Source organism: Saccopteryx leptura, chromosome 1 (assembly GCF_036850995.1).
Source record: "Saccopteryx leptura isolate mSacLep1 chromosome 1, mSacLep1_pri_phased_curated, whole genome shotgun sequence".
NCBI classification, from domain to species: Eukaryota; Metazoa; Chordata; class Mammalia; order Chiroptera; family Emballonuridae; genus Saccopteryx; species Saccopteryx leptura.
Genome location: NC_089503.1, coordinates 33,472,529 through 33,493,747, shown reverse-complemented (window position 1 = coordinate 33,493,747; position 21,219 = coordinate 33,472,529). Strand labels below are relative to the sequence as shown.

At 34.4% G+C, this 21,219-nt stretch overlaps 1 protein-coding gene across 2 annotated transcripts in view; it reads right to left on the bottom strand.

Moving 5' to 3' along the window:
• Positions 1-21,219, bottom strand: part of KIF18A (kinesin family member 18A) — an 85,268-nt gene that overhangs the window by 10,451 nt on the left and 53,598 nt on the right. For both annotated transcript variants that reach the window (XM_066364049.1, XM_066364056.1), the window contains exon 13: positions 20,862-21,097. In XM_066364049.1, the coding sequence (XP_066220146.1) occupies positions 20,862-21,097 (236 nt within the window). The remainder of the gene's footprint in view (positions 1-20,861; positions 21,098-21,219) is intronic.

The following is a 21,219-nucleotide window of genomic DNA, read 5'->3' as shown; positions in this document are numbered from 1 at the left end:
TTCTGTCAATGATAAAAATTAAACAAAGAAATAAGGAAAGGAAAAAAAGTCATTTATTACTAATAACTTCATAATGAGATTTTTATTACAGAAAACAATAAATGGCTAATATCAATATAAATTTTTAGATATAGCTATCTTATGATATTGAGTAGTCACAAAAATAATTGCCAAACAATTCCAATGAAATTCACAGGCAATTTTCAGGTTTCACATTTGATTTAGGTTTAAGATAACAAAAAAGTAGTCAACATTTATAGCCATAGAGATTTTTAACTTGTTTTACTGTAAAATATCAGTTTATTACTAGTTGTGTGAACGTCCATTCTAAGGTAATAAGAATTGCAATAACAAATGAAATCCAAGGTGAATGAAAGAATTGCATCTGTTACTATACCATATAATAGTAGTTAATTAAGCATGCTGGTGGACTGATTTGTTTACTGTATTGTACATAATTTCTAGGCTTGCAAAAATTAGAGTAATACCAAAGATAAATAAATGTAATTTGAAGAATTCAGAGTGCTCTTACTTGACCCTTATCTCTCTGTAAAAGCAAGTCTCCCAAATGTCAGGAAGTCACCAAGCTTAATAACTTTTCTTAGCTCTAATCCTACAACATCTGCAGCTTTTCCAAGTGATTTCCCCACTACTTGTCCAGCACGCTACCCTCTCCTTCCTCCATCCAGTAAGTGTATACATTTCCCCAGAGAGATGTAGCTGACCCTCTACTTTTCCTATACTACACTCTCTTATTTCACATTATCCTCTTGCCACTATTTTCCCAATCACCTGGGTCTCAAATAAGAAGAATATTTTTACCTTTTCCTTATATTTCCCAACCTCCACCAATCCCACCTTGCTAACACTTACACACTTAAAACATAATTCTGATCGTGTCATTCCTCTCAGAAACATAATATCGAGAGATTTTCAGTAGGAGAATTCTTGTTCATTGGCTTAAAATGAAGAGACACATTGTTTTATTTGAACTTAAGTGTGACTTCCCACCATACTAGACATGTTTTAATATTTAAGTACATATACACTTCTCAAACACTTTTGATGTACAAAGTAATTACTTGATTACATACATAACAGTAAACTTCATTGGCTCCAGTGTGCTTATCTTGTATTTCTCAGTTAACTATCATATATTTTCCTGCTCTACCTATTTCATTCTGGTGAACTTCATGGTGCCTGACAAGAAGTAACTTTGCTTGGAGTGTATTGTCTAGGGAAGAAACTGTGTATTTTTGCCCATATTTTCAAATCATGCAATAAAATGCCCAACTGATGTTATATTTGTTTTATTATACAACATTAACACTGAAAGCTGAATCAAATGTTATACATTTCAATAAAGCAATTCAAACTTTCAACCAAGTTAGAAAGTACACTTATAACAATCACCAACAGTATGTGCATTATTCTTATTAAGTTAGTTGACAACAGGCTCTGCTATGGCTGGGTTGACAATTACCCTCTAGGAAATACAATTTAAAAACAGGAAGAAAAATATGATCCCTGTTCTACTAAGAAATTTTACTTTTCTGAGAACTAGATAAATGAGATCCAGATCTTAAAATAATTTTCCACTCCCTTTAACATGACATTTGTCAAATTTTCCATTACCAGATATTTTTATACTAATGCTGCAGTATAAAGACAGTTACTTTTCTCCACTGTGCTGCTACCACCAATTTGGTGGCTATTAATAGCTGGAAGATTAACTTCTTTTCCCATGAGAGGCAGCAGGGGTATATAGAGGATAGAAAACTATATCGAGGATAAAGAAATGAATTGGGAGTCAGGAGACTTGGATTCTATTTCTGGCTTCACCAACAACTCACTGAGTGACCTTGGGCAACTCACTTCAATGGTGTGGGCATTAATACCCCCTCTAAAAAAAAGGAGATACTACCTTTTTATGTATAGGGAATTTTCTAGCACTAGTTAATATCTATAAAATACTTAGGGTTCAAAGAAAGACTCTAGAAATATAAATATGCTTCAACTTTTAGCATTACTAAGTATTTCACAGGGAAAGTTGTAATTGACTTTCTAGTATTCCATCAATACTCAAACTCAGTTAAAACTAAAAGAACATATTTGAAACAATGTCTCACTTTCAGTTTATCAGATAACCACTTTAACAGTGTTGATGATAAATTGTAACATAAAGAAATTGTGAAAGAAGGCATATGTGTTATTTAACGTTGAACAAAATGACACATGAGATTGCAAGGGATAAGGATTATCCCAAGTCACTATTTTTCTTTCACAAATCTAGAGAGAAATAATCTCTGGACAGGCACAGGGCAAATTTCCATAATGGTAGAGCATTTTTTCTCTACTGCTTGTAAAGAACATGAAAATGGGGGTCTTTGTGAGATACGGCAGAATTATCCATCTATTCTCCGGGATAACGTGAACATATATATACCCAACACTAGATTCTGACATGATCAGACTAAGTAACAACTGTCAGTGAGAGCAATAGTGATGTCACAGTGATATATCTTTAGCAGTAAATCTGCTTTCCTGGCAGGATATGCTAACTTGAAGTAGAAACATCACTGTGGAGCAGTTAATGTGGATTCACACACATACCAGCGTTTTACTGGGCCTGGAAGAAAAAAATGTTACAGACACACAGCATATACAGAATACAAATCCAGATGGCTCCTTCCTTTTTATCTTCTCATTTAATACAGATAAAATAACAAGAGAACAATATAGGTGGTCAATTCAAGACTACTTTAGGCTGACTAGTTGGTAAGAAAACTCAGGAGATAACCAGAGCAAAAACAAGATTTAAAGATGTAATAAAAAACTAAACAGTAAATCCACTGTGACTACAAAGGATGAATCTACTTATCAGTGAAAATGAAAAGAACACAATAAGCAACTGAAATTTCACCCTGAATATGACTTATAAAATATAAACATATAATAAATAATTATTCTCCTCTAGCTCGTTAGGTAATGGAGTACTTTAAATGGGTATGGCAAACTGGAGGGTCTTAGGTACCATATATTCTAGTGTATATTTTAATAGGCTATAAGAACCATTGAATACACTAGTTCTATGTCTATAAAAGAGACCTGCTGTACTTTTCCATTAGAGTATCTACAGTAACTTTCCAGAGGAGCAGGCTTGGGGCAGTTGTAGTTTCCCCTGATTCAGCCTGGGAAAATACTATCTAACAAGCTTCTGTAATTCTTGAGTCTACAGAGTGCAAATGCTAAAGAGAAAACCTGGAGGTTGATCATAATTCCTTTATAAAAACTAAAATGAGAAAATAAATCATGTAGTTAAGGACTTTCAGAACAAGGCAGTCCAACAGATGATAGTAGTCAATGAAATACATCAGCAATATGTGTGCTTCACAGGAGGGGACAGAAACTTCAAAATGAATTGTTATAACGTAGGCTCTTGTAAATCAGGATAGAAAAGACTGGCAGCTACTTGGAAGGATGGCAAGCTTTCTCTCCAGGGCCTCTCCATCTAAGGAACCGGCCCCTGCAATATATTTGAGTACAGGATGTAGTAGGTAGCAATGTATCTCATGGTCTGAAGAATTTTGTTATTTCTAGACAAACTCTAGGGCCTTTAGCTCTCCAACATATTGTAGGTCAACTGCATTTCTACTGTCCTGAAATGGTTATGACTCAAGGGTCATAAGTGAATATGACTTGTTGAAATTTATGTCTAAACCATAACAATAACCACAAGTGTTCAGACATTTATAAGAAGTCACTACTACTATTTACAACTCAGAATCATTGTTTATTTTATTTATAAAATCAAAAAAGGGTGTAGTGAGCTATGGTCCAGGAGAAACAGTCTAAGACCACTGCATCTGCATGAAAAAAAAATTCACTGTTTGTTCTTCCACTTAGTATGAGGCACCTGCCATGCTTCAGACCTTTCTAGGTACTGAGCAGATAGTGAAAATAAGACAGTTAAGAACTTTATCTTAATACAGTAAGATAATTATGACAAATGAGTTGCAAAGCTAATAAAACAGTGAAATGGAGCAGAGCAATGGGAGATAGAAGAAGCGTTAATTATGCTGGCCAGTAAAGGTGATTTTTAAGGATGTATTATGTGATCTAAGGCGTGAATAGCCATGAAGGAGGCAGCCCTGAAAAGATCTGGGGAAAGAAGCAGAGGAAATAACAAGTGAAATATAACTTTGTTGAGACGAAGGAACAGAGAGAAAGCTAGTGTGATTGAAGTGCAGTGAGTCAGAGGGAGAGAAGTGAGAAGAGGCCACGTTGTGTTAGGATTTATGGAGGAGATAAGGGTTTGGACGTATTCCAAGTGCAAGGGTTATCTGGAAGATTTTAAGCATGAATATGATGTGATCTGATGTATTGTTTTTAAAAAGATTGCTTTGCTTATTATTGTGTGGGGAACAGAATATGAATGGGGAGGAGAGAAAACAGCAGATATTGCTGTTATCTTTAACTATCTATATACTATCTCTATATCTCGTGTAAGAAATAGAGCTTGAAACAGAGCTCAAGTAGTGATAGAGAGATGTAGAAAAGGTGTTTTGATCAAATAATCAACTAGAAACTACATGAAGTAAATCCAGAACATACCCAATTTTATATATATATATATATATATATATATATATATATATATATATATATGTGTGTGTGTGTGTGATCAGCCACCTGAAAATCAGGAACAAAGATAAAAAGGACGTTCACACAAAGAAGTCCATATTAATTTTATACAACTTAATCAATAGAAACAGACCACTTTTCTTGAAGCCATGAACCTTTCCACGGGATAATTACAGAAAGTTACAAGGGTCCTAAAGGTCACTCCCTTAAATCTGGCATTCTCTTGTTATTGATGTGCCTTCCCTCACCTCCACCCAACAGGCTTGAGGATCTGTCCTCTATTGTGGAGGTCCGATCTAAGCAAATGCAGCTGTGCGGAATCTGCTTTCCTCCCTCTTGCGTGGATGCTCACGGACTTAAGGCAGCAGATTCCTTTTGGTGTTTGAGGATATAATTTCTTATGTAAAGATGATGGCTGTCACTATCATGCTGGGACACAGAAAAGGAAAGAAGAGTGGGCCTGAGTAGAATATGGTTTTAGAACAAGAATGGCAATGGACTTTGACTTCTAGGAAGCTGGGCAAAAGGCTACGTGAGGGGTAGAGTTAAGCTAACAGGATGATGTGGAAAGAGCAACTCCTTTAGGTTAGGCACTCAATACTCTCTGCAAAGTCATCCCTAGACATCCTTCAACAGCTGAAACCCTTTACCTCCCATTCTAGACATAGACATAATATACAAGAGCGGATTGCTCCACTCCCCAAACTTTGTTGTTTATTCCACTCAATTCCCTAAAAAGGAATCAACACATTTTAATACATAAAATGAAGCCTGAAAATGCAAAATGTGGTCCTGTAAAACCTGCTTTGCTCAAATAATATATAATATACATAGTATTAGAATCTTTTCTTTTTGATAGATGAGGAAGATAGGAAGGCACAGAATACTTGAAGAACTTCTCACTGGAAGAACTAGTACTTGGTTGGCTTCACCATATTTGTCTTGCTTTAGAAGGGACATGAAGGTAAATTACGAAAAAGACAATTTTAGCCAAGATGGTAACCTAAGCAGAGGCATCTAGTTCCTCTTCCAGATTCCCTTCAGAATGACCATACAGTGGATACAGAAGACGATGCCCTTGTGTTTGTAATAAGAGAAGCATATCATTTGCATACCAAACAAATTTATAAAGATATTGTATACCTAGAACTAGAATAAAGGGAGGCATGGAGAAAAACTTACAATATTCTTCTATTTTATCATTACATGCTAACTCCTGGGAGTTCAGTAAAAGATACCAGCAGAATGTCACTGAAGTCCCTTAGATTAGGAAAAGGGATGGGGGAGACTTATAAATACCTCACATAGTTGAAGGCACATGTTAATGAAATAAAAACTTTGGCACTCGATTTCCATTTTGAGTCATGAAGCTGGTCTCTCAAAAATGACAATTTAGTCAAAATGCATACACAATGCTAGAAGCTTATTAATAAACTCCTAGTTTAGGGAAGAAGGTAGGCAGCTGAGGTTATATGATCATATAACATAATTTTCAAAATGATTATGTGCTATAGTTCAGACCAGGACTTTAAAACCCTATAATAAGTTGTGTTTAATGAATTCAATCTTAGTCTTTGTAATACTTATCCACTAATAGTTTAGGAAACATCTTAAAATATTTATACGATGCTTTAAGGCATCTTATATACAACTGGAAATGTGCATTTCAGAATAAAGTGGTTAGTGTTCTATTCATCTGTTCCTGCATTATGGCTAGAAATTCCTGCTTCAAAAAGTTTTGTTTACTGTAAGTCCATAGAAAGACTTAAAAAGGAAGTCAGACAAAAACATTTTGTTGTGACTGCCAAGTTTTAGAAGCCTTTCAAAAGACTTTTAAGTATTAAAACCACTTTTAAAATGAACTCTAAATGCAAGCACTAAAGCCGTGGATTAGATGGAGGTAAAAATACAATTTTTATCAGTAATAGTCCAAATTCTAACACAATTTTACCTGGTTACAATGTACATACATTAATATTTGTGTAGTTTATGTGTATACAATAAAATGTGCTACATTAATAATATAAAACATTAATGTAAGCTTAAAATAAAAACAAAAACAGTAAAAGTCATATGTGGAATTAGAATTAATTTGGTCCACTAAATTAAGTTTGCTAAGTGATTAAAACAAATTATGACTAAATGTTTGATATTGGTTAAGTGATAAATGAAGTAAACAAAGTTTATGACATTTGCTATCTTTTCCCCCCAAATTTTTGGGATTTTAAAGGAATATGATCAACTAATGGCAATGTAGTAAAAACGCATCAATATTTTGATTTTGTTAAGAAATATAGGAGTCTCATGAAGAAGTATGTGAAGAGACATTAAAGAAATTGACTGCCTGTACCTCAACAGAAACATCTAAAACTTGGCTGTTCTGTTCTTTAAGCTGTTTAAGTCCACTTGTGAGCACAATCTAGTCTACTTGACTATTTCTATTCTTTCTTTTTTTTTAATTTATTTATTCATTTTAGAGAAGAGAGAGAGAGCGAGAGAGAGAGAGAGAGAGAAGGGGGAGGAGGAGCAGGAAGCATCAACTCCCATATGTGCCTTGACCAGGTAAGCCTAGGGATTTGAACCGGCAACCTCAGCGTTCCAGGTCGATGCTTTACCCACTGCGCCACCACAGGCCAGGCTATTTCTATTATTTAAATGTTTCATTTCTCTAATAAGTTTACTCCACAGATCTAGCTAGGGACACTAAAATTTTTCCAGTAGAGAAAACAAACATTTGTTTCATGTCTATTTCTGTAAAAGTAGTTTTAAGAAATGTCAGTATTTGGAGAAAAAGGAACCCTCATTCACTGCTGGTGGAAATGTAAACTGGTATAGCTTTACAAATGACAGTATGGTGGTTTCTCAAAAAATTAACAATAGAATGACCATATGATCCAGCAATCCCTTTACTGGGCATCTACCGCCCCAACTGGTAAACACTGGCATGCAAAGACACTCCTCCTCCATGTTCATTGCAGCATTATTCATAGTGGCCAAGACAAGGAAACAATCCAAGTGTTTCTCAATAGAGGACTGGATATAGAAGATGTGGTACATATATACAATGGAATACTACTCAGCCATAAGATATGATGCCATATTGTCATTCACGACAACATGAATGGATCTTGAGAACATTATACTGAGTAAAATGAGTAAATCAAAACAGTTAAGAACTATATGATTTCATACACAGGTAGGAAAAAAAATGAGATTCATGGACATAGACAAAAGTGAAGTAGTTACTAGGGGCAAGGGACAAATACATAATGACAGAAAATAATTTGACTTTGGGTAATGGGCACACAATGTAATCAACAGTTCAAATGCTATAGTGATGTTTACCTGAAACCTATGTACTCTTATTGATCAATGTTACCACATTTAATTTAATTTCTATTTTTATTTAAAAAGAAATGTCAGTATAGTATTATTTTTAAAAGATTTCAGAAAATAATGTTTACTTTTTATTATAAAAATTTTCCTTAAATAGGCTGGGATTAAATGTTACATAGATTAAAATGTTATATTACATATAATATATGCTATTTCTTATACAATCTTGCTAAAAGATAAGATATATATGGAACATTAGTAAATCAGGAAGAATAAATAAACCAATGGTGTAAATGAGCTAAATCTTTATCTCTGAGCATGAGAAGTTGATAACATCTAACCACAGATGAATCAAGAAAGAGCACTGTAAGAAATATTAGGTAAATATTACAAGGTTTTTATAAGTTATCCAGCATGTATTTTAATAAAAAATAGAAGAAAGAACCAAGTGGCTTTATGTCTATTTTCCTAAAAGTAGTTTCAAGAAACATTAATATACTTTTACTTTTAAATGATTCTTTCAATTATAAAAAAATGACCTTAAATCAAATTATTAATGACAAATCACATTCAAATAATTTTAAATCAAATGCCTGTTATAGAGGAAAGATAACTTAAAACTTACACATCAGTGTTTCCTAGTGGCAAAAAATGGAAGGCCCAAGTGATATAAACTCTTATGTACTTTAACTATGACATTCCTATGTTCTAGAAATCATGTAGTGTAGCAATCTATATATTTTACTGAATTTCCACTTTAAAATTAAGGTTCTAATTCCTGATTAATTACATACCACCAGGAAAGTCACAGAGCCAGAATTTAATACTAGATGATCTTAATGGTCATTTAAACTTCATTTTAAAATTTGTTGTTCACAGCAAGAAAGTGACATGCTCAAAGTCATAATATCAATCATATTTGTTGTTGGCAGAACTGAAGTCTCTAGTTAATTTACCGGGGGAAGTCATATAAAGAAGCCAAATAATACAAAGTAATAACATTTAATTACATTGAAGACTTAGAAATGTAAACTTTTCTTCACAGACCCAAAAAATATGAATCAAAGGTAATGTGTATTTCTCTAACCCAAAACTAATATACTATCTCTCCTGACTGTTACTGGAAAGAGAACATAAATGTGCATACTATATGATACCCTTATAATTTAAATTGGGTAACATAAAATTCACCACCACAACAGAAAAGAAAAAAAAATACACCATATATGGCAAAAAGTTAAGAACTCATCTATGTGTATGTATGTATGTCCATGTGTGTGGTTATAACTCTATCAATCTGAAAAGAACTCTAAAACAAAGGAAATGTACAGGTAATTAATTGAGAATGAACTACAACTGAACAAAAGCACATGAAAAAACGTTCACCACCATTACCCATTTATGGTGATAGACTGTACAGTTATAATAGTTCTGGACAATAGTTGGGCAATACATATTAAATGTTTTAAAAATGTACATACTCCTTGATCTAGCCATTCTACTTTCTAGGGGTTTAGCCTAAGGAAATAATTAGACAAGTTGTAAGATATACACACACAGAGATGTTTAGTGGAGTTTTGCTTATAAAAGTAATAAACTGAAAAAAACATAAATGTCCATTAGTAGGGGACTAGGTAAGTATAGTTATTAAAAATGACATAAATTTATATTTAATAGAAAAATCTGAGTATTACAAGGGGGTCAGTGAAAAAAAAGCTGGTTATCAACTGTATATGTGACATCTCAATTTTTGTTTAAAAAAACCAAACTACATATGCATGCTTAACCAAAAAAGTGTCCAATAAGCTATTAAAATAAAATATTAATAGAAATTAATGAAACACATTTTATTTCTTTTGGCATGACTTTTTTTTCAAATTACAATAAATGAAAATTTATTAAGGTAATTACAAAGTTAAAACATTAGTAAAAGGAGTAATAAAATAAATTACTGAAAAATGTTTTCAATTATCAATGAAGTTATAATTTGTTGGGGAGAGGGAAAGTATAATTGCAGCAACAGAATAAAATAGAATACAATAGAAATGGAAAAGGGTATGTGTGGGTAAAGGGGAGAAGACTCATTAAAGGAAAGGTTTGTAGACTAAACTGGATGGTCAATGAGGATAAAGATTTTTTTAACAGGCAAGTATGCGGGATGGAGCCAGAGAAAGCAGCACTCAAGATTGAGGGAAAAGACTGGAAACTACAGAGGCAAGATACAGAAAGCATGTTTAGGAGAAGCTGGGGACACCATGTGGAAGTGAGTCTGCATCTTGACAAAGAACTGGGAAAGCCTTTGAAGCCTCACTTAAGTAAAGAGGGAAGGGTAGATTTTAAAGGAGAGAGACAGAAATTGGAAATAGTGTAGACAGCACCATATTATCCATTTCTTACATCAAATTTTTCTCAGTATGTTTTAGAATAAGTAAAATTAAGGAACCACATTCTAGTCTGTCTCTGTTTAAAGTAAATCTTTAAATTACAAGTACTAACTGGCAATTTCATATGGTTTCTTAGGTAGGTTGGGTTCATATTTATTTTTTAGCTTTTTGAAATACTCCACAGATGGTTCCTTTAAATAAAGAGACTAGATAATTTATCACTAATGAGTTAAAAATCTCTCTTAAAAAAATGGGCAGGACTTCTGGGGTCATCTTTTGATGTTCCATATCATGTGTCCTCAATGATTTTACCTAGAGGAACTCATTTATCAAAAGCTTAAGACTACAAAACTTAAAAGATTTATAGAACTATATAGTTCTGTATGTTAGTGTAACAACCAGAATGCAATATTTAGCAAACATGAGTCATTGGCTGCAAAGCAGGACTCATGACAGGGAGACATTGACGAATGGGATAAGATCTAATTGAGGTACGGTACAAAATGATGGCAAGGATTTTTCTTTTGCTAGCACTCATGTTAATATGTGCACGAGAAGATATTTTGGGAAGCTATGCTAAATTAAAATTAGTTGGCAAAGTTCTAAAGTGAAATCAAATATTAATATATGCATTTCAATAAACACTTCTAGGCTACAAATGATTGATACAATTACTGTACTAATCATAAATCTGGATTCTTTTCAACAGCCCTGTGACTCATGGAATTCAGAGTTGCAGATGATAAAGGTGAATACATTTTAACTATTTAAAAGGTATGTAACCTTAAGTTCTACTGAATTAACCAAACTAATAAACATTTTATAATGTACTCAAAAGACTCTATTGTAGTAATAATGTCTATACAGATAATATCAGTAATTTACAAATATTACAAAGAATACATTTTCCCACGCATTAAGAAGTATTATAGTCCTTTAAATTAATCCAGCACTCTGAGTAATAAATAATTTCCTGATACCTGTCTCTGTGGGAAATAGCAAATACCATGTTTTCCTCTCAGTCTTATTTTTCTAGTATTCATGTTTATTTAAGTTTTTTTTTTTTTAAATTTTTGGTGACAGAGACAGAGAGATAAAGGGACAGATAAGGACAGAAAGACAGGAAGGGAGAGAGAAGAGAATCATCAATTCTTTGTTATGGCACCTTAGTTGTTCACTGATTGCTTTTTGATTGCTTTCTCATATGTGCCTTGACTGAGGGGCTACAGTAGACCAAGTGACCCCTTGCTCAAGCCAGCAACATTGGGTTCAAGCTGGTGAGCTGTGCTCAAACCTGATGAGCCCGCGCTCAAGCCAGTGACCTCGGGGTTTCGAACATGGGTCCTCTGTGTCCCAGTCTGACGCTCTATCCACTGTATCACTGCCTGCTCAGGCTCAAAGAACCTTTTAATTTACAGTAACATATGCAGTTACAGATGAATAATTGAACATAGTCTTGTGTGTAAAACTACGGTCCAAATGAAATGTACTTAGGGCCACAGCATGACTACTGTTGTTACTGGTAAGGATTTAATTATGTTGACAAATAGGAAAATATACGGAGGATTTATTTTGTCTAAATATTTTTGTTGCTTTATATTTATTATATAAGGAGTTAGAACAGAGGTTTCCTATTTTTTAAATAAAACTTCTTCCTGCTCAAGTAGTTTTTAGGGGAAACCTAAACTTACATTGGAACTCTATACTCAATCAGAACGACTGTACTATAGTTCTACTAGTATCTTTTCTTTTATTGTACTTTAACATAAAACCACTGACATGGGGTACAAAATTTAGGAAAAGGAAAGGTTAGAGACAGAAATATTACTAACTGTGAGTTTCCAGATGGATAATGAGGAAATCTTGACTTTTCATTTAATGTCAGAAATTTTATCAGTTCCATAAATAATTCTTGCCAGCACCCCCTCCTGTATGGCACCCAGCGAATGAGTGCACTTTCTGTTTTCTGGACCTAAAATAGGTACATGCTTTATTCCAAGTCAACAGACATATAGTTTTCAGGAAAAGATTTCAAGTCAAATATCAATCCCCAAATCAAGTACTGACATTGGTGAAGTATTAAAATTAATAAAATGGGAAAAGTTGGTTTCAACTTAAGATTTAATATGGTCTTATTTATATAAAAATAAAAATAGCCCACATAACAAAAATATAAAATATATCTAGCAATGTCTTTAATAACAAATATAAAAAATGTATGTGAAGAAAAATTAAAACTTTGCTGAGGCACATACAAGATATAAAGGCGCAGTGGACAGAGCGTCGGACTGGGACACAGAGGACCCAGGTGTGAAACCCCGAGGTCGCTGGCTTGAGCGTGGTTTCATCTGGCTTGAGGGCAGCCTCACCAGCTTGAGCATGGGGTGGCTGGTTTGAGCATGGGATCATAGACATCCCATGTTCGCTAGCTTGAGCCCAAAGGTTGCTGGTTTGAGCAAGGGGTCACTCTCTCTGCAGTAGCTGCGCCCTCCCCACTTCTCATCAAGGCACATATAAGAAAGCAATCAGTGAACAACTAAGGCACCACAATGAAACATTGATGCTTCTCATCTCTCTCCCTATCTGTCCGCTGTCTGTCCCTATTTCTCTATCTGTCCCTCTCTCTGTCACACACACACACACACACCCCAAAACAAAAATGAAGATATGAACATGGAGAGACAAACTCTTCTAGAAGGAGAAGATCTGATATGAAAAATGAAGAAAATTGATATATTAATTGATATATTTTAAAAAATATTTTATTTCCTTGGAATTGGAAAAATTGTAAGATTCATTTCTGGTCAGGAACATTTTAAAAACAAAGAATAACAGGGAGATTAGCACTGCTATATATAAAATATTATAAATTATTAGTTATTTAAATAACTACCAGCTCTAGGATAGATAAAAAAAAATAGGCTAGAAATCCAATAAACAGAATTCCATAGGACTACTTACTATTATGTAAAACAAAGGTGCCATAAGGATGGATTGTCACTGACCTGTGGTAGCGCAGTGGATAAAGCGTCAACCTGGAAACCCTGAGGTTGCTGGTTCAAAACCCTGGGCTTGCCTGGTCAAGGCACATATGGGAGTTGATGCTTTCTGCTCCTCCCCCTTCTCTCTCTCTCTCTCTCTCTCTCTTTCTCTCTCTCTTCCCTCTCTATAATGAATAAATAAAATCTTAAAAAAAAAAAAAAAGGATGGATTGTCAATGTATTATACAAGAATGCTAGGCTCTTTGGAAAAATATAAATTAGTTTCTTGCTTGTTATATTAAAATAAATTAGGAGAAAATATAAGTGAAAATTAAAAAAAATTATGAATGAAAAGGCCTTTCCAATAATTCCAAAGGCAAAGAAAGGAAAAATAAACGAAGCTATTTTATTTCATAAAAGTTTTAAAATAGACATCTCAAACAAAGTTAAGAGTAAATGATAAACTTGAAGAATACACTTACAACATACATCTTACAGGAAAGAGTTAATATTCCTGATGATCTAAACCAGTCCTATGGCTTTAAATACCATCTAAATGTTAACAACTCTCAAATTTATATTTGAATTTAGACTTCTCCCCCTGAACTCCAGATTCTTATATTCAACTGCTTACATGTCTCCACCTGGATGTATCACAAAATTAAAATGTCTCAAAGTGAACTCCTAATCTTCTACCTCTTCCACCCTATAAACTTGATCCACCAAAAGTCTTCACCATCTAAAATGACTTATTTCAATTGCTAAATTAAAATATCTTAGAGTCATCCTTGACCTTTCTTTCTCTCACATCCCAAATCCAATTTGTTGAGAAATTCTGTTGGCTCTACCTTTAAAATATATTAGAATCTGACCACTTCTCACCACTCCCACTGCTACCAACCTGGTCTGAGTCAACCTCATCCTTTACTTGGATGGCTGCAGTAGTCTTCAGTTTCAACTCCATACTGCAATCTATTCTCAATACAGTAGCCAGACGGATGTTTTTATATATTTTTATTTTTTATTATTATTATATTTCTTTTTTGAGAGAGAAAGAGAGACAGAAAGGAAGAGATGAAAAACATTAGTTCATAGTTTCAGCACCTTAGTTCTTTATTGATTGCTTTCTCATATGTGCCTTGGGGGGGGGGGGAGGGACTCCAGCCAAGCCAGTGACCCCTTGCTCAAGCCAGCAACCTTGGGCTTCAAGCCAGCGACCCATATTCAAACTGCTGAGCCCACACTCAAGCTGGCGACCTTGGGGCTTTGAACCTGGGTCCTCAGCATCCCAGGCCGATGCTCTATTCACTGTGCCACCACCTGGTCAGGCCAAATTTTTTAAAAACATGATTTCCTCAGTTCATGTCATAATCCTTGTAATGTTTAGAGTAAAAGCCCAAGTCCTTATAAATGATTTCTGATGCTCAAAGTGATCTTCCTTCCTTCCTTCTATCCCTCTGATCTCATCACCGTCTACTTTCCTTCTCTTCTCCTTTATACCAGTTATACGTGTATCTTTCCTGCCATTGCATGTAAACACCTGTGTTAGAGATTTTGCAATGCTTGTTCTTTCTATCTGAACATGACTCTTCTACCAGCTATCCACATGGCTAACTCTGTGAACTCCTTCAACTTGTATCAGTGAAGCGTTCCCTGACCATGTTATTTAAATGGGCAGCCTCTCCCCAATCTGTCTTAAACTCCTTCTATTTCTTTTCCATAGCATGTTCCACCTCCTAAGATTTTGTTTAATTTACTTATTGTATTTATTGTCTTTCTCCCTGCATTTGAATGTAAGCTCCATAAGGGTAAGTTTTGTACTTTGATCTATCCTTAGTATCAATAAGTGTTTGGTACACAGTAAAAGTTAAATATTGTTGAATGAGTGAACAAATATCCATATCTTAAGCTCTTATAAATAAAGAAAGTAGATACTTAAATAGATGAAAAAAATATTGAATTATATTAGTAAAGAAAGAAAAAGTGAAAAATAAGATTTGTGATTACTAAACTGGGAAAGAACTAATCAGTCATTAGCAAAGATATAAGAGGGACCACAGATTTAATAGATATATCAACCAAGATTAGAGCTTTGTGTGAATCCTGGTAAGAAATCGTTTTTAAGACAATGAGATAAATTTGAATACTGGTTAGATATTTGATGACATTAGGTGTGAAGAAGGTACTGACTTCTTTCAGAGACACTAAGATGTAAACAGAAAAAATAGTATGGTATCTGAGGTATTCTTCAAAATACTCCAGTGTTCCTGTAAATGGCGTGATGAAAGCCACGGTGGGGCTCATAGTATTTGTTGGACTTCTACATGTTTTTGAAAATGACTTTCTAAAAATTAAAAATAGAAAATATGTTAACACCAAAAGTTGGTGAGGCAAAAAAGCAAGCAAGCTGATTTTCCTATAATGCCAGTGGGAGCTGAAGTTGGTATAATCACATGGGGAGAGCAGTGTAAGCTGGCAATATACATTATAAACTTTCTTTAAAATGTGCATATTTTTTGAGCCAGAAATTCCACTTCTAGAAATTTACCATGGGAGCAATCAGACATGAGCACAATGATAAATATATACATTTCTTAATGCAATATTATTTATAATAATAGAAATTTATTAAGCAATCTAAATGTCTAACAGTAGAGTACCAAGCAAATTAATTATGGTTAATCTCATGAGATGTTTAAAATACAGTGTGTGTGTTTTAAAAACAAAGGATTCAGCTGACCTAGTAAAGACTCTCTCTAAAAAACCATAAAGCACCAGGAAAAAAAACCAACATTCAAATCCCACAGCATTTAGAATATTTGAAATTTAACACCACCACCTGACATTACCTGTTTATAAGAGTACATCACAAAGTAGTCAATGATAAATGTGAAAGATGAAGACACAGCTGACTCATGTTTTGCTTTAAGTTAAATCACTTCAATTTTACTTGTGAAATTTGTTAAGACTGCCATTTTAAGTATAATTTTAGCAATATATACCATTTGGGTATGGCCTCATGTCTTCAAAAATGCAAATATAAATTTTACTATTTATATTTTTTAAGATGAAGTACTTCAATATTCTAAGACTATAAAAAACAAATGTAAGTGGCATTACTTTATACCCACTGTCTGTTATTCATCTTTGACTCTCTACTCATAACAGATACAACATAGACAATTCATGGAACCAGAAGGCATATTAATCAAACAGTTTATCTAGGAAATCATGTGAACAAAATATTAAAACAACAAATTGAGAAAAAAAAAATAAAACAAAACCTACCTTCAGATCCACTTTCAAAAAAATACATATTTATATAATGTAATATTTTAATTGCCTTTCCTTTTCAAAATACTGTAAAAAGGAATTAGGAGCCAAATCAATGTTTTACTGTTGACAACTACAGGCTATGCAATTACACTGTAAGTGAAATATGGATTTTTAAATAAGGAATAATGACTGTCATATAGCAGGTGGTCAGTCAGTACTTCTCAGTCTTGGTGTTAAACCGTATTTCCTCTCCAACATCTTGAATACATTATATGAAAAGAATCAAGGCTGAAAAGGTATGAAAGACTCTGAAAAAAAGATTTTAAGTTTTTCCCCCAAATTCTCAACTAGGTCAGTTCTAACATTTTATTTAAAAAAATTATATACACCCAACTTTTCTGTCATCTTAATGTAAATATGTAATACAAGGAACTTAATAATAGAGAACTAGGTAATTCCAGACCAACCTCTACTGAAGGCAACTAAAGTATCTGGAAAAAAATATATAAAAACATATGCTTAAAGGCACAGGAGAGCTAACAGAATTGTGAAGAATTATAGGCAGTATCAGGATGTAGTTGAGGCTATTGTCCCCTTGAGGTTGTTTGCTGATGCCGGAGGAGGGGGCAGAAATGCTTAGTAACATTGTTGAGAGCTTTGTAGATCTGGGGTGCTGAAACTGGAACCTAGGGCCCACAGAGAGGACTTGTTCATAAAACCTCCTTGCTTTAAGTTGGTGCCCTGAACAGCTAAACTCTAGGGAATCAATCATGGATAGGCAGGCCCTGGGAGAAGCAGCGGCTCGGTTTCAAATGATCTCATCTCTAAGACTGAACTGAAGTGATTTTGGATTGCTAATACCAAAGGAAGAGGCAAATGTAATCCTCCCTGAAGGGAGACATTATTATTAGAAGACTCAAAGTATTTATACAAACAATTCTGCAAATACATGTCTAATAAACAAAACTTAGCATGAAGTTAAGAAAATAAAATCATGTGAATGAAAGCCAGTAGAAAGAGATAACAGACCCAGAGGGTTCAGACTTCTGATTTCTTAGACAAAGAATTTAACTGAAATTAAAAACTTAGTGGTTTTAAAAATGATTTGACACAGTTGAAAAGTAAACTACAAAATATGGGAAAACAAATTTCCAGTGAGAGAAAAAACAATGGAAGACGGGAGAGAGTAAAAGGTATAGATAAGACAATGGGAAGTTACCATGAGATACAATCAGATTCCCAGAAGTAAAGGAGAGCGCAAAAGTGGCAGAAATAATATTTGAAGATATAATGGTTAAGAACTTTAGAAGACTAATGAAAGAGAACCCAGATACAAATTCAGAAAGTCCTATGAACCCAAGTAAAAGAAGTAGACATAAAATTATATTGGGCCAATATAGCAAAACTACTAAAACCCAAGACATACAGAAAATGTTTTAGTAAGCTAAAAGTCCTTGCATTCAAGGGAGCAACACGTAGAATGAAAGCAGACTTTGACAGCAACAAGAAAAGCCAGAAAGCAGTCATTTTTTAAGTGCCAGAAGAAAAGAACACTTAACTGGAATTCTATACCCAGCAAAATAGTCTTAAGAGAAAAGTAAAATGAATAATACATCTTTAGATGCATAAAAATTTTAAAAATTCATTATCAGTATAGCCACTGTAAATAAAATAGAAAAGGAATTGGATGAAGACACAGAGATGCTGAGAAAATACAGGAAAATACAGAACAAAAAAAGTAAATATGAACACTGATTATATAGACAATAAAAATAATCTTATGGGTTTAACATAGAAAGAAAAATAAAGTAATTTTAATGATGGTATATCTAAAGAAGGGTTAAAGGTGTTAAAGAATTTTAAGCTTCTAGCACTGCCTGAGAAGAGGGTTGAGGTAACGAGTTACTCTGATATACAGACTTTGATAAAGCAACGATACCTGTTACTCAAAGGGTAACTACTAAAAGAATATAAAGAGTGTAGAGCTTCCAAGTTCACAGAGGTGAAAATATGGGGCAGTAGATACTACTCCATCATTTCAACGGAAAGTTCAAAAGGAAAGGAATTTAGGAAGAGTAAGACAATTAGAAAGCAAAACGTAAGATGGTAAGTTTCAACCCAACGATAAATGAATTCATCAAGTACATTAACTAAAATATAAAGACAGATGAACAGAAAAAAGAAAAACTCTATGATTGTTGTGTTGTTTATAAGAGATGTTTGAAATAAATATACAGAAAAGCCTACTTTGAAAGAATTGGGAAAATGACAAACCATGAAAACACTAGGCAAAAGAAGTGGCACGGCTGTATTAATATTACACAAAGTAAACTTAAAAGTAAAAAAATTACTAAAGGGTATCTTATAAAAAAAGATATAAGAATTCTGAGATTTTCAATAAAAAAAAGCAAAACTGGACAGGACTAAACAGGGTAACTTGCGAAAAGCAGAACACCGTCTCCCCCGGAAGCTGCTCATGGCCCACCCCTCGACCCTGTGAATGTGGGATAATGCGTGGCAAAAGGGACTTGGCAGATGTAATCACTGTTACGGAATTCTATTTTTTAGTATAAAACAAATCCTTTAATTTTTTCAAGTGTTTTAAAAAACAATTTTATTAAGCCTTGATGATAAGCCTAAAATTTACCAGTTTATGTTTTTTAACTCGTAACTCAGGGATCCATGCTATACACAGTACTATTATAGGTGCAATAAAAGGGATTTTTAACCTAGAAACACAATTATTAACTGTGCCAAAATTTTAAAATAGAAGGATTACTCTAGATCAGCTATTTTCAACTGGTGTGCCCCAAGAATTTTTAAAACATGCAATACCTGACTATTTAATCAGGGGTACCGACCTCTTTTTCCTTAGACTGTCAAAAAAAAAAAAAAAAAAAAAAAAAAAAAAAAAAAAAATAACAATAACCAACACAACAATAGCCACCCAGTGTGAGTGACTCAAAATACACCTACTTTTTTTTTAGTAGATTGACAGAAAATAGATTTTTGGTGTGCTGCAGAATTTTAGTGATTAGTTTATGCATGCCATGAAATGAAAATCGCTGTTGTCGATTACCCAGTGGGCTCAATCTAATGAAATGACAACTTTTGCTAACTGTAGACAGGGGACATGAGGCAGAAGGGAAAGTCAGAGAGATTGATTTGACCTGCTTTTGTTGGCTAGGAGATGAAGTAATGAAGAAGGTCACACGCCAGGGAAAATCAGTGACCTCTAGAAACCAAGAATGACCCCTGACCAAGAGCCAACAAGAAAATGCATATTTCAGCCCTATAGCCATACAGAACTGAACTTTGCTAACTATCAGAATGAGCCTAGAAGCACATTCTTCCCCAGAACCTCCAAGTAAGAGACTCAGAGGGCTCACACCTGTTTTAGCCTTATGAGACTTGAAGCAGGTTACCAAGCAAACCTGCTGGACTTTGGGCCTATAGAACTCTGTGATAAGAAAGCTGCTATGTTGGCCCTGGCCAGTTGGTTCAGTGGTAGAGCGTCGGCCTGGCGTGCAGGAGTCCCGGGTTTGATTCCCAGCCAGGGCACACAGGAGAAGCGCCCATCTGCTTCTCCACCCCTCCCCCTCTCCTTCCTCTCTGTCTCTCTCTTCTCCTCCGGCAGCCAAGGCTCCATTGGAGCAAAGTTGGCCCGGGCGCAGAGGATGGCTCTGTGGCCTCTGCCTCAGGCGCTAGAATGGCTCTGATTGCGGCAGAGCGACGCCCCAGATGGGCAGAGCATCGCCCCCTCGTGAGCATGCCGGGTGGATCCCGGTCGGGCGCATGCAGGAGTCTGTCTGACTGCCTCCCCGTTTCCAACTTAAGAAAAATACAAAAAAAAAAAAAAAAGAAAGCTGCTGTATTAATTTGTTAGGGCAACAACAGAAAACTGATACAAAATAGAGAAATCCACAGTAATAGAGGGAATTTTAAATTAATTATAATCACCAGTTCTTAATATATGTTACATTTTAAAGGAGAAACAATCAAAAATGGGTGAAACAACTTAAAGGTTCCATTGCTACAGACAGTTTAGGACATCAGGCATATTTGCTCTCAGAACTGCAAAAGACAATGGCTAATTGAAATGATTCTGAAGATAATCTCCCCATTAATTCTCACAAAATAGCCAAACTTATTAAAAGATTAACTGTTCTGTAGATTGATATATAAAGAAAGCTGCCCCATTTTAGACATATTATTAACAATAAAATAAAAGTGTACTTACAACAAGGAGTAGTCTGAACTGGTGCAAGTTGTGGAAAAGTCATAAGGACAGATACCTCTGGTAGATCGTTCTGCTTGGTGTGTCCAGTAGTTTGGTCAGCCCAAACGACCACTTTTTTCCTCTCTACCAAATGTTCAATTTCTTTGAAGTCAGACTCAAAAGCAGCATTTGATATGCCAGCTTCTTTTAGTGCACAGTATTGTTTTCTTAGGGTTGGAAGTAAAGCATTCAACACTCTATACACAAAAGGTAACAAAAAAAGGAGAGATAAATACTAAATTATAAATATATTATTACAGTTCTATGTAACATCCTAAGTATTAGCAGGTCATTCAAATGATTCCCTGTTCATATGTTC